This window comes from Rhipicephalus microplus, chromosome 8 (genome assembly GCF_043290135.1).
Source record: "Rhipicephalus microplus isolate Deutch F79 chromosome 8, USDA_Rmic, whole genome shotgun sequence".
Lineage (NCBI taxonomy): Eukaryota > Metazoa > Arthropoda > Arachnida > Ixodida > Ixodidae > Rhipicephalus > Rhipicephalus microplus.
In genome coordinates, this window is record NC_134707.1 from 710,598 (window position 1) to 724,910 (window position 14,313).

At 47.5% G+C, this 14,313-nt stretch overlaps 1 protein-coding gene across 4 annotated transcripts in view; it reads right to left on the bottom strand.

The window, feature by feature from the left end:
- Positions 1 to 292: 292 nt before the first annotated feature.
- The window catches only part of LOC119163927 (transmembrane protein 229B), a 74,782-nt gene continuing 60,761 nt past the window's right edge, over positions 293 to 14,313 (bottom strand). Inside the window, exons 1-2 of one of the 4 annotated variants that reach the window (XM_075872644.1) lie at positions 9,686 to 10,835; positions 293 to 1,837 (exon numbers count right to left, since the gene is read on the bottom strand). In XM_075872644.1, the coding sequence (XP_075728759.1) occupies positions 1,292 to 1,813 (522 nt within the window). In that variant the 5' untranslated portion in view covers positions 1,814 to 1,837; positions 9,686 to 10,835 and the 3' untranslated portion in view covers positions 293 to 1,291. Of the gene's footprint in view, positions 1,838 to 2,113; positions 2,829 to 5,350; positions 5,633 to 9,685; positions 10,836 to 14,313 lie in introns of those variants that run through there. The other 3 variants (XM_037415996.2, XM_075872643.1, XM_075872642.1) reach the window with 3 other exon arrangements.

The following is a 14,313-nucleotide window of genomic DNA, read 5'->3' on the forward strand; positions in this document are numbered from 1 at the left end:
CGCTATGATTATGAGAAATTCCGTGTGGAGGGCTCCGGAAATTTCGACCACCTGGGGTTCTTTAGCGTGCACCCAAATCTGAGCACACGGGCCTACAACATTTCCGCCTCCATCGGAAACGCGGCCGCCACAGCCGGGATTCGATCCCGCGACCTGCGGGTCAGCAGCCGAGTACATTAGTCACTAAACCACCGCGGCCGGGCACGCGAGATAGGCGTGCTCTCGTCTATAGGGATACGTCAATATATCAATGATTGCTACAGACATCGTCCTGCGCCTATCGCAGACAGCCTCCATAGCAGAAATAGCTTTTATTATTGAGCCAATGATCTTTCGGGCAGCGATAAACGACGTGGATAGCAGAAGCACAAGGTTCAGGGCAAATCAAGAGACAGTTAGTACGAGCCGTTTGACTGGTATCCTAAAAAAAAAAAACGACGCGAAGTAAACACGGACAACAATTTACAAAGGACCGGCACTGTTCCCGGGTGAATTCTCGTTCGTGTTTACTTCGCGATGTTTTTACTTAGGGGAAGAGTGCAGTCGACGTGAGTAGGAGAAGGATGTGTGATAAAATGAGAGGAGAGGGCAGATCCTCCCTGGGGGCCGCCTAAAGACCTGGAAGAGTCGAAACAACCCGCTGCGTTGAGGTGTTGAGCAGACTATGTTAGCCGACGGAGCTGCCAGTGTCGTGGACCACATTGAAACGAACGTTTGAGCACAACGGGCCCCGGAGTTGCGGGCTCCAAACTCCTTTATTTTTTATTAAAGCTTATCTTTTTCTGAGCCAACGCACAGTCTTATTTGCTATACTCCGAGATGCACAGGTGTCTCTCGCAAGCATTACCGAGGAGGAGGGGCACGTGCCGTACTTGCGATACCTGAATGGGTAAGGACAGGAGACACCGTGACGGGCTACGACGAGAGCATACGCCGACAAACTGAGCGCATCAGGCGCTCCTCACCCGATGTCCTAAGTCACGACGTTTGCTGTGATCACCCCTCTCGGTTGCGTAGACGCCTGTAGGCCAGTTCATTAGAACGTGTTAAAGCTTAATAATGTATTAGCTTGTCTGCAAATATGTCACTTTCAAGAAATATAGAACTAAGACGCATGTGTAGAAACGTTGGAGCCTAGGCTTTGTCAAACCGCGACATAATAGATGTGGTTTTCTATATGAACGTGTCGGAAATACAATTACATCACTTTCAACACTGCACCAGCATTGGTATGGTTGGTCACTGCAATAACAGCTGGCATCGCATCAGACTATAGGTACAGATCGAATGACTATTCTTTCTTCCACGTGATGTATCCGTTCCTCGGGGAGCGTACAGGCGCGACATCCACCGCGGACTGTTCGCACGCCCACACCAGCCTCTGGACGTTGGGCACAAGTAGTAGTTCGAAGAGCAAGCCACACAGGAACCAAAGTGGCGCGTATTCTAGCGTCACCAAACCACAAAAATTGTACCGGAAGTGCCGGTAGTCCCAGGGACACGATCCCAAAGCCTTGAGAAAGGAGCCCGTGGTGAATTCCCACACGTAGATCCAGCAAGTGTGAGCCAACGCTCTGGCCGCAAGGCCCCGCCTTTGCAGCAATCCGTTGATCTTCTCCATGGCCATGCAGGAGATGGAGTAGATGCCGAGGCTCCAGACACTGCTGAAACCACGCAACTCGAGGCTTCCGGACACCACCAGGTCCCAGACTGCAGTGAAGGTGACCTCGATGAGGTAGCCATGCAGGGCGTACAGGTACAGACGCCAAGCAACCGACAACCGCCGCGTCTGCCCGTCGCTGGTAGCGGCCATTGTTGTGTGACGGTCAGCACAATCCTGAAAAAAAAAGCAGTGTCATCAGTAGAGAATCACATTCTTTTTTTCCTCACATAAATTCGTCATTGACCCTGTGAGGTAAGCGCATTGAATCAGAACGAAATATACGTGCAATTCTTACGCTTGCAATGACATAAAAGCGCAAAAGCTCGTAAACTGACGCGGTCGGAATAGCGAAACGGAAAAGCGCTGCGCTTTGTTTTCTCATCTGACTTTTCCGCCATTTTCCAGTTTCTACGAGTCTGCTTCATTTCTTCCTTGAAGGCAAATACACACCACAAAAGTACACACTATACAATGACGTCCCGGCCAGACTCCGTCTTCGGAGAACAGCGGGATTATTTTTCGCGGGAGGGGGGCTTAAGCTATGGCCTATTATACGTGGTTCTTAAGCGAGCACGAGCTCGTCCAAGCACAAGTTATTCTAACGCTAAAAGCGCTCCAGCTACAGCGCTCAATGAGCTTCACACGATAAGCGCCGTTAAGCAGGAGATGATAACACAGGCAAAACAATGGCATGTGCCACGCTCATTCTTTATTTTTTTAAGTAGCACTCAAAAATTATATCAACCGCTTCACGCAGGCCACAATGCTTAGAAGCATTGCCATTGTTGCAAACTACGCTGTTAAGATTACGCATAGGTCACGTGCTGCAGAGTTGATACTTGCTCTGACGTGAGCCAAAACGATGGAATGTTTGACAAGGCACGTACAAAAGCCGACACATTTTACGGATGAGCAGATAACCGCCGACTGCAATCGCCACTATCGGTGCACGCAGCATATCGCTTGTCATTTCACTCTTTGCCCCACCGGAGCACAAGTTTGCCCAATAAACGAAGCAAGGATGAAACAAGAAGTTACCCAATGAAGAGCATCGCCTTTAATGGAAGAAGTTGGTAAATCATAACATCTTACGCTTATGGCTTTGTTCGCGGCGTAAAACGAATATACATATATCCTTTTTTTTTTCCAACAGATGTTGAGTTGTTAGCTCGCGCTTGTCCAGCAGTTTTTTTCGTGTTGCCCTACATTCCTTCGCGCTATTTCTTCATTGTGTATTTATTAATGCGGCTGCGTTTCTTCCTATGTACGACCGTGTGACTGAAGTATGTCATGCGAATGTTTCATAGATGCGGCATTTTAATACCTGGTATTTAACAGTGAATGATTATATCTTTACGATTTTACGCGCCAAACCACGATACAATCATGGGGCGATTCCTGTGGTTCTTTAACGTGCACTGGCATCACATGGTGCTTCTACAACTTCGTCTCCTCCAAACTCCGCGATTGAGACCTTCGGGTAAGCAGCCGAGCAATGTAACGACTGCTCTACCGCAGGACCGAGTCCCACATCTTCGCGTTACGACGGTCGCCGTCCTATAGCGTAGCTTCTCTTTGTACCCCTGTTTTGTTTTGCACGATTTCGCTAAAGTACGGGGTTCGATATATATATATCGAACCCGGATATATATATATATATATATATATATATATATATATATATATATATATATATATATATATATATATATATATATATATAAGGGAAAGAAGTGTATACCTAAGGGCTCGTTTTTCCGTGTTTTAACACAATATTAATGAGATCTAACAGACAGTAATGCCAAGGAATGTACAGGGGAAGTTATTATAACCAATGGAATGTAAATAAGAAGAAAGAAAAGTGGATGAAAAAATAACTTGGCAAGTTATTTTTTCACACACCTTTCTTTCTTCTTATTTATATTACATTGGTTCTAATAACTTCCCCTATACATTCTTTGGCCTTATTGTCTGTTAGATCTCATTGATATAGTGTCAAAACAGAAAAACGAGCCCTTAAGTATACACTAAAAAAAGTGGGAGTGTCAGCGCCAACAGCAGCCATGGCGGCGGCGAGTGTGGTCCCGTCCGGACTAGTGTTACACGACGACCGTCTGCTTTACAAAAATGACGTTTTCGTCGACGCCAAATGTAGCCTTCGACGTCATCATCTGGCGACGAGAGCTGGTTGCGTGAGGCGATCCGAGCGAAGTCCCCTCAGCAGCGGAGCGAAACTCGGAAAAACCTTTATTTCCGTCCCAAGCGCCAAGGCTGTGTGCATCACGGCGGTGCTTCGCTCTCCGCGTTGTCAGGTTTATACTCACCCAATGCCGGCGGCCGCATTTTCGGCGGAAGTGAAAATGCCCGACAACCGCGATTTAGATGCAACATTCAGATGTAGGAAATTTCCCAAGCCCTCCCCTACGGCGGCCGGCCCCCATAATCATATCGAGGTTTTGGGACGTCATAAACTTTAATTACAGTTCACATTAGGTAAGCAATGCATTCTTGCTACTGAAACGAGGTAAGTCGAATGTAACTTGATAGAAAGTTGTCAATTATTCTCCATTTAATTGGAAATCACGCGTTCCTTTTAGCAGTGAGATGTGGGAAATGTGTGGCCGTAACAGCAACGCACGCCTGGAGCACGGCTCAGGTGCGAATGCTTTTTCCTTCTTTTACTTTTTCTATCTTCACTTTTAACGGAACACTGCACATGCACACTTATTGTTTTTATGGTATGAATATGAAGTGTAAACATGCATCATTGAAGTGGGCAGTTCCGACCGATCGATCGGCGCTCGTGACCAGATTGCCAATGAACGCCCACGCGTGACTCGCAATATTCGGAAGAGCACTTTCCCCGATCTGTTCATTTGTTGACGCGCTATGCGAATGTCCTTGTCGGTTGAGAGTAATGTCACAGCTGATAGACTGCAGCTCAAATATCAATGTGCCTCTTGCCCGTTGTAGCGAAAATGAAAAGCGAGCCCTTCATGACTTCCTCTTCTTTTTTTCCATGTTCGAGTATTCCTCGTGGTTATATTTCTGATTGGCAAACCTTTCGAACTAACATCCGGGCTTTGATATCATCTAGTTCACCATTAGCCTTATTTTTGACACCATTGTTTGTCGTTTCAATTAGCCTCAGAAAACTCATCTTTCACAGTGATAGGTCTATTTAATGTTTTGTTGTTAACGTGGAGATGTCCACCTCAATGTTCACGCCAGTTGGTTGCGTATATACTACAACTTAACGTAGATGCGCCACTTTATGACCGAATACAAACATCAAACACTGACGAGGTAATGCGCCGAAAAAAAGTGGGACGGCGGGCTGTTTGCATGCATAATTTACATTGTGAGAATGAGAACACAGCCAGAAACAAAAGCAGTGTTTTTGACAATTTTATATTTTTGTTGTTGTTGTACAGCTGCTCTCTTTCCGCGGATACGCCCCAGACAACGTTTTTATATATATAACCTTTTGTGCGGACCGAGTGAGCGCGACACCGGTCGCATGCACCAAACCAATTTTTAAGAGACAAAAACGAGTGTTATCCACAGAAATAAGAAATGCAACACCCACTCACGTGTGACCCACAGGACACAAATAAAAATGTTGGGGCTTCATAAAAAAAAAAAAAACTCCCAAATTGCGAGTCTTTCATGATGCGGGCAGCTTACCTTGTAGCATTGGCCGTAAGCGGCGTTCGCACTTTTCAGGGAACCGAATCGCCGAGCCAGCTGTGCAGCAGTAGCGAGCGAGCGGGAAATGCGGCGGCGGCGCCTCTTTCCGATTATTGTCCTCGATGCAATCGGTAGCACAGATCACGTGTCTCGCCCGCTCCCGTTTCGCTCTCTCCGGGAGCGCGCGCTTCGTGCGATGCACTATGTAGTGGACAATGGGCACGGCTGTGCTGAACCAGACGCTTGACATCTAAAAATGAGACAACATTCAATTGACAGCCATATTTCCCGAAAGTACCCAGTCTTCTCGGCTTATGTGTAGCTCCATCGTGCATTGAACGTGCGTGGCACACGGCCCGAACCTTAAACTGTTCCGCAGTTGATAAGGCCAGCGAGGTCACCACATTGGAGAACGCGCGGTCTGCAGGCAAAGCGGCAGCACAAACGTGCTCGGCCAACACGTTAGGGGTCACGTGGTGTCCGCTCGCCAAGTTTGTGACGTAATCTTAAAATATCATTACCTGGGTTTCCGAGTATTAAAACCGTGGCGGAGTACGAGCCATTTTGTCTCCTTCGCAATGTGACCGCATCAGCCAGGAGCGAACCCACGACCTTCAGGTCAGCAGCCCACTGCTCCATTGAGGAGGACGGTTGTGACGCAATCTGACCTCGTAGTTTATCTCTTCGTCCATGCTTACAGGGCTACGACGACCGCCTTTGTCGGAACAATGCGCGGAGCAACGAAAATAGACCATCTGTGAGTCAAACAATTCATACAGTGATGTGCCACTTCGTGTAGCAGATTTCCCGGGAAACTCATCAATCTCTCCGTAAACTATTGTCAGTTCGGAATGTCCACGAAAGACGCGGTATGCGCAAGTATATCTACCTCCCCGACGGCGCCTTTCCAGAGGCCGTGTCGATAGGGAAGGTCTCTATGCATACGAGCTTCAGACACAGGGAACCACATTTCGCTCATCCTTTGCGATAGGTAACTTACTGTAGGCTTTTTTTTTTTTTTTGGCCTGACATGAGCATTCCCGAGGCAACATCTTGTATTCTTCCGAATGCGCTTATCGTCGCTTTTTTATCGGTAGCCATCCTTCTGTATGAAATGATCTCGCTTTTCTTATAACGTTTTAACTTAAGTGCGCATTCTATGTACACCTTAATTATTTAGAGAGAGCTTTAGGGCTCTCTCTCTCTCTCTCTCTCTCTCTCTGTGTGTGTGTGTGTGTGGTGTGTGTGTGTGTGTGTGTGTGTGTGTGTGTGTGTGTGTGTGTGTGCTTGCGTGCGTGCGCGTTTGCTGCTGCCTACTCGTGATATACATGCTGTCCATTTCTGAAGGGATGTCGAAGCTCGCCGAACGTAATCTATCATTGAGGTTATTGCCGCCTCGCGTATGTCCCCACTCAGAGGTTAGAAACACGAGAGAAAAACAAACACGAGCGAAGGCAATAGCCTCAGGAACCGCGATTGGTTACTTCCTCTAGCGTCGACGGAGGCTGCATATCTCAAAGGGCGTCATAGGCGGGAATTCCGGTCGCCGTCACAAGCACGAGTATCCCGCGACGTGGGCAGCAACATCTCGTGTGACGTCACTAGCACAGCATCACGTTGTTCTCGGGCCTGCATGGTTCTGACAGAAGAGTAACGCTGCTAAAGTGTTGAGAACCACAAACACGATATCGCTAAACGTAGGCGGCCGCACGCAGGGGGGAGGGGGGGGGGGTTCGCAAATGCTGTCTCATACATTTACTTACAAGGGGAGCGCGGCGATACACGTTCGCCTTCCCCTGAAGGGGAACTCTGCGCACGCTATGACTCCCGCAACCAATTCGTAAGTTTTCTAAATTATATATCAGGGAAATTTTAGTTGATCTCTTCGCTCAACTTCATGTCCCCAAGTGGCGACCAATCCTCCGCTGTTAGTATGCATTCTAAAACAAAAGGGTGTTAAAAAGGTGTGTCGTTCGTCCTTTTGGGGACTAATGGGGCTTCCACAACCATTATACTCTTTAAGGAGTAACGGCACCGGGTCTAACGGTTAGTCCCCACAGACAAGCTCAAGGCACTAACATTTAGTCATCACATTTACACCTTAGTGAGTAACCGTTAGTCCCACAATTCAGCTCAAAGGACCAACATGGTGGCGGTGGTAGTGGTTAGAAGGAAGAGGAAAAAGGCACCTAATTTCTGTCTGCCTTCAGGCGACACGGCGCTGTGCCTTATAGGGGTCGGGGGAAGGAGGGATAAAAAAAAATAGACGGAAAATAGACGGAGAAAAAGACAGGCAAGCGACGGGAAAAAGAAGGAGATAGGAAAGTGGGGATCCGGTCGAAGCAGTCCAAGGGCGGGGCGCCACAATGCGAGAGCTGCACGGCGTCAGGAGACCGCGGAGGGCGAACCAGTCGGCGGGAGCTACGCTGGCGTCGGAGATCGCGAGGGCACAACCGTCCAGCTTGAAATCCTGCGAGCGAATCCCCCCGTATTCACAAACGCTCCTCGACTCGTCTTTCACCCTTCACTTGACAGAGTTGAGCAATGTGCCTCCGCTCGGCTGAAGATGGCGCTGTGCTACTCAAGAATCGCAACAGATTATCGCTGATGTGCAGTGACTTGTCGTGACCAGAGACAGCGCTCCCATAGGCTTTCTCAAGTGAAGGTGGAGCGTTGAGTGAAGGGACGTTCTAGAATACGGGGATTCGTCCTCACATTTGCACCTTATAGGGCAACTGTTAATCCCCACATTTACACCATACCGGGCAACCGTTAGTCCTCACAGTTGCACCTCGCCGGACGAACGGTTAATCCACTCAAATAGTCCAATCGGATGAACTTTTTATCCTTTGTTCAAACATTGTTTTTTGTTTATTTTCCGCCAGGCCTAATACTTTTTCACCTGTTTTTCTGCGCAGTGAGCAACAAATTGCGCAAAAAAGAACACGCGAAAAAGTAGTTAGCCACCTATGTGTAACTGCTTTCGCAGTCACGGCAACAAAGAAAGACAAAAGTGAGACGTCGAAACCTTTTATTTTTCTACATACACATGAAGTTTCTACATTCTTTTAAGTGAATTCATGGTGAAGTGTCGTTGTCACATCTAGTTCACTCCTTGTGGAGCTCCTCCGACGGAAGCGATAGATGACAGGCATTGCAGACGCCAGCACACGCAGCCTTCTGCATGTTGTGTTCCCACGGCTGCACGTACAATACTATAGTAAAAATAGACACACGTGACAGAAAATGAAGATGCACGCATATGACAAGTACGTGCACGTTAATATAAAAAAAATGGCAGCATATCCTAGGAGTGAATGATGGAGAGTGGGGCGAAAAATTCGTCCGTCCATTCGTTCTTGCTTCCGTCCGTCCATGCGTCCATCAGTGTGACCGTCCATGCGTCCATCAGCCCGTCCGTGCGTGCGTCTGTTCGTGCGTCCGTCCCTGCGTTCGTCCATGCAGCCGCCCCTGCGTCCATTCATGCGTCCATCCATGCATCTGTCTATGTGTCCGTTTGTCCATCTATTCAACACTCCAAGTACCACCATCTCGCATTTTTTCGTCATATATTCCCCATATAGAAGCACCACCATCCAGCGGACATTCCAAGGACTAAACGAGAGGTGGCACACGCACACTTTCTTACAGCTTGCGCTTCGGGTCCACTTTCCACCTTTAACCACCTCGAGTTCATGGTATATACTAGTTCACTGTATTCATGGCACTGCGGCCGAACGCTCGCTAAACCTTTCGAAAACCAAGGAAGTTACGCCCAGCGAGTATGACGTAGTAAACCTTTTCAGTCAGATAGTGCTCAATGTACATGCCAATGGCTGCTAATGGGAAATGAGAGGCGGAGAATTCGGCTTTTACTTTCTTGCGGCTTGCGCTTCGTATCTACTTCCCATTTTTAACCACCTCGAGTTCATTCATGGTATATACAAGTTCATTGTATCCATGGCACTGCGGCTCAACGCTCGCTAAACCTTTCTAAAGCTAAGGAGGTTACACCCAGCGAGTATAACGTAGCACCCCTTTCTTGCCAGATAGTGCTCAATGTATATGCCGATGGCTGCTAATGGTGATCGCAGCCTGCGCGTGAACTAAAAGCCGAATGATCCTGTCTCTCATTCCCCATTAGCAGCCATTGACATGTACATTGAGCACTATTTTTTATTGTTCAACAACGCACAGAAGAAGTCTCTCACCGGCACCACCTTGGAGGTCAAAATGTTATACTTGTTGCAGACTACGAGGGACGAACGGGTGCCGCTATAAGGAGCTTCGTCCCTAAAACAAGCGTTAAAATGTGACACATAAACAACATACCTACACATCTCGCACAGTCTTTCTGAAGCTGCTCTGACGAAAGAGATGGATGACAGGCATCGCAGATGCCAACGCACACAGTCTTCAGCATGGTGTGTGCCCACGGCTGCACAATCAGTATGTGAAATAGTGAGTCACACGTGACAGAGGATGAACACAAATGCATATGAGAAATACGTGCAAGGTGAAATGAAAACACACGTGAGATATGACATGCTAATAATTTCGCCGCGATGCCACACATTGTCAAAGACTCATTTCGATCCACGTAGTGCAACAGCTTAAGAGCGGCGGCCGCAGCAACGACTCCGCGAACCACCGTGCCTCTATCAAGTCAGCGAGTCCTGACTCAGGGGTGGTCATCACCCCTAGCACATTCACACTTCATTCGGTATAGCTGTGCATTAAAACCTGGGAGTGTTAGCGCCGATCGTAACAATGGCGTAACCGTGGAAAACGTTTTCTCTGCCTTCTGGCGTCACGCCGCACGTGAACCTTTTACGGGCTGGCAGCTATCTAATTAGCCTCACACTTATATCATACCTACTACCAATAACATTCGCTAGGCGTCGTCATCAGTGAGTAATCATTGAATATTTCGCTAAGGCATTCTCACAGCGGTGCGCTCGCAGCTGTTGGAGGGTTCTCAAGTGACTCGGGGCGATCTTAAAGCTGAATTATTTAACTGATATTATATATTATTATCGATCATTGCAATATCTAGCATAAGAGCTATACTGTTTACGTGTGACTAATTATTTTATTTAACCAATTTCTTCACCGAAACCCACAAGAGGGTTAAAGAGCACGAATAAAACGTTTCCTGCGTTTGCTAGGAATAATTTACCACTGGCTAATAAATCTCGTATTTCCCCGGAATTATTTAAAAGTTACATTAACACTACTTGCGATAACTGAACTCATATCCTCGCTGTAGTGCAAACGACTTTTTTTCTTCTTCTCACTTGTATTTCGGGCTTATTTTTGCTGTGCTTTTTCATGTTTCAATCGTGCAAACTGAAGTGTATTTTGCCAATAATTAAGTTCATTCACAGTGTTAGTCATTACCATCAATGTGTGTTTATTTAACTCTCGCCTGTACACTTGCGATGATGTATTTCTTTTTCAAAAGCAATAAAATTTAATTGAAACGAATTGATCGAGTAAGTGATAATTGTCTATGGCTGGCCCTGTCGTTCCTCACGGATGAAAAAAAAAGCGAGGGAGCGCCACGTGATGATATTGAAGCCCAGCTATAAAAGATGTAACAGGGGCATACTGGGCTAAGCAAGCGGAGCGCGAAGAACGGAGACAACGTCGTCGGAGTAGGTTGGCTTGTAGACAGTAAGCACGCCCCCCCCCCCCCTCCCCTAATTTCTTTCTTTTCCCCCTTGCGTCCCCCCAACTGCTTCCGAGATACTAGAGGGGCGTTTTGACTTTACGCTTTCTTACGACCACTACCGCTGCAGCCATGTGAACGCATATTCTGCCCAGCATGCCAGTTTGCTAAAATCATAGCATATCCACAGAGTGAATGATGATGAGTGGGGCGAAGCGCCCGTCATCCCGCCCGTGCCTCCATCCGTCCGTTTGTTCTTGCTTCCATCCGTCCGCGCGACCACCTGTGCGTCCATCCATGCGTCCGTCCGTACGTCTGTCGATGCGTCCATCCGTCCGTACGTCCATCCATCTGTCTATTTGTGCACCCATCTAGTGAACACTCTAAGTACCGCCATCTCGCATACCCTGTGACACATACCCGCTCCGCGCGTCCATCCATCCGTCCATCCGTCTGCTAGTCTGTCTGTCCGTCCATCCATGCATCCATCCGTGCGTCCATCTAATGTACACTCCAAGTACCCCCATCTCCCATCTCGAATACCGGTGGCTACGTACGACAACGACAGAGAATGGACAGACCCACGCCTTAAGGAGCTTCACCCCTTAAACTTGTTGCTGAGCTAGCCGGTATACATAACATTGAAAGAATTATTTTTAGACGGAACCAAAAGTTCTTTTTGTCACTTCGTAGCTCACGAAGGAATGGGAAAAAGAGGAATTAAAAGGGAGAAGTAAATATAGAGAAAAAAGATTGGGACACCACGGTCGATGGAGTCGGAGGACGGGGCACCGATTGATGAGAGCTACAGTGTAGTCGGAGACAGCGGACGACGCCACCCTTCAGCGCGGAATTCACCAAGCGAGCCCTTATCAGAGACGCTCTTCTGGCTGTCATAGCGTTTTATTTGATTCCACCCTCACAGTACGGCTACCACAAACGTATATGAACACAAGGATGTGTACATATCCGTTAGTCCACGGACGGTCATTGACGTTAGTCGACGGGATACAGATGTGCCACCAAAAGCCGATGCGGATGCATACAAGATAAACTGTGCTATAATTGTCAAATACCAATGGAGGCTCCCTTATATCAATGTAGAGAAAATATGCAACTACTTCGGTAAGGACACGTTGAACGTTCGTGTTGTACAGACTCCTATATAATTAAAATAGTTATGAACCACGTTTTCTTCTTGAGGTCGCGCCGTGAAGAGAAGTGAATTCGCAATCAATGGGTGAGAAAATGACGTGCTCCTGTCGACTGCCATAATGGTCCGAAACCTGCATGTCAGTCACACTGCTCCTTAGCTTAGCTCCTTAGGCTTAGCGCCCCCAAGCAGTAGCCTATGCTGAAGTGGTGATGCGACGAAATACTTAATTCATCTCCTACTCCCACCATATGTCTTCTCTAAGAAAAAATTATATAGTGACGTGTTGGTCTCCCCTTCGCCTACTTCGTTTCGTAAATGAGTATTTCCTGTGGTATTGGGCCAGTTTTGATTTTTTATTTATTTTATTTATTTACAACATACTGCGGTCCTGAAAAAGACCAAGCAGGAGAGGCACAAAAATTAAGTGGAAAACACACGTAAGCGAGATAGATTAATGGTGTGGACAAAATACAGAAGATAAGTACATTATACAGAGATATATAGGTGAACTTAAACACAGGTTAATACGACCTTCAGAACAACGGTGATGGGTCTATCTCCCTATCACACATTCACAATTGCGATAAACAGTAAAGCAAGTGGAGTACAGACTACAGTACAGACAATATGGCACGCTCAAAATGGCAGATAGACTGAGATGTGAAAACCACTTCAGGCAGTGAATTCCATTCCGATACTGTACGTGGGAAAAACGAATTCTTGAACATGTTTGGTTCTGGTTTCGTGTTCAGTATGTCACCCTCGGGGGGCACTTTACGGGTGTATTTGATGCTAGAAAGTTACACTAAATCTTCTGGAGTGACGGTCCCGCATACCCGCCCATGTATCGAAGTGAAGCCACGGCGACAATATTGCCCAGGGCAGAAGGAGGCGGCGACTGTTTTGTAGCGCCGTAAGGTTTTGGGCTCCAGTCGTGCGTTTCGTTATAGCTATATACTACAGTATCTGTTTATTATTCTTAGGAGGCGAGGGAACGTGGGAGGGACTTTTATGCACATCTTCTTAAATTTTTCTTCGACACTCAGCATTTTAAGCATGTTAAAGAAACGCCACTCTTGCGCAAAACCCGCAGCACAGTCAGATCGAAAGCTAGAAGAGCGGCCTTTCAAAGCCTTTTCCAAACACTCTTTGGGATGCCACAAGCACACACTGCTGGGTAACCACAGCACCATGAATAATTGTAAATTTTGAGTAGAACACATCTCGCTCGTCTCAGTGCTTTTCTGGACTTTTTGCTGCAGTTGTGGGGTGTATTGACCCGTAGGTTGGGGTAATGGATGTACAACCTCACGAGGTGACGTCCGACTCCGGTTCGACCGCGGCCACTACCTCGAGGAAGCAAGGAAACACATCCAGTGAGAGCGATGACACTGAGCTGTACTCCGCATCTTGCGACGAGTCCTCAGACGACGGCTTTCAACCTGTCCTGCACCGCAAGGCCAAGCGACGGATCATCAATCCATCGCCGGTGTTAAGTACAGCCACCGTGAAAACGGCGCCCCAGCGATGGCCCCATTCCATCCTGTTTGTGTCAAAGAACGCTACCGAAAGTCTGCGTGTTCTGAACAGGCGAGCGCTTTCGCTCTATTTTGACAACACTGTGCCGAACGAGATGAAATACGTACGACTTAATACAAGGAGAAACATCCTGGCTGTCGATGTGCGGCACCCGAGTGCACTGAGCACGCTGCAACAAGTAACAAAACTGGGAAACATTGCAGTTAGGTCCATCATACCAGCCGATGATGCGACCACATCAGGAGTCATTTACGACATTAACACGGAAATCCCAAACGCAGACCTTCCAATACTTATAAAACCAGCGAGTCAAGACAACGTCATTGTCAGCGTTGTACGTACGGCTTGGTAACACACGCTGTGTAAGAGTAATGTTCAAAGGCGACTGTCTTCCCGCATACGTGAAGGTTGGACACTTTCGTCAACAAGTTCGACCGTTCATTCCTAAACCCGTGCAATGCTTCAATTGTCAGAAGATCGGCCATGTAAAGGGTGTTTGCAGGAGCTCCGCAGCGTGCCCCCGGTGCGCCGAACCACACGCGGAAGAGAACTGTAGCGCTACCACACTGAAGTGTCCTAACTGTCAGGGTGCTC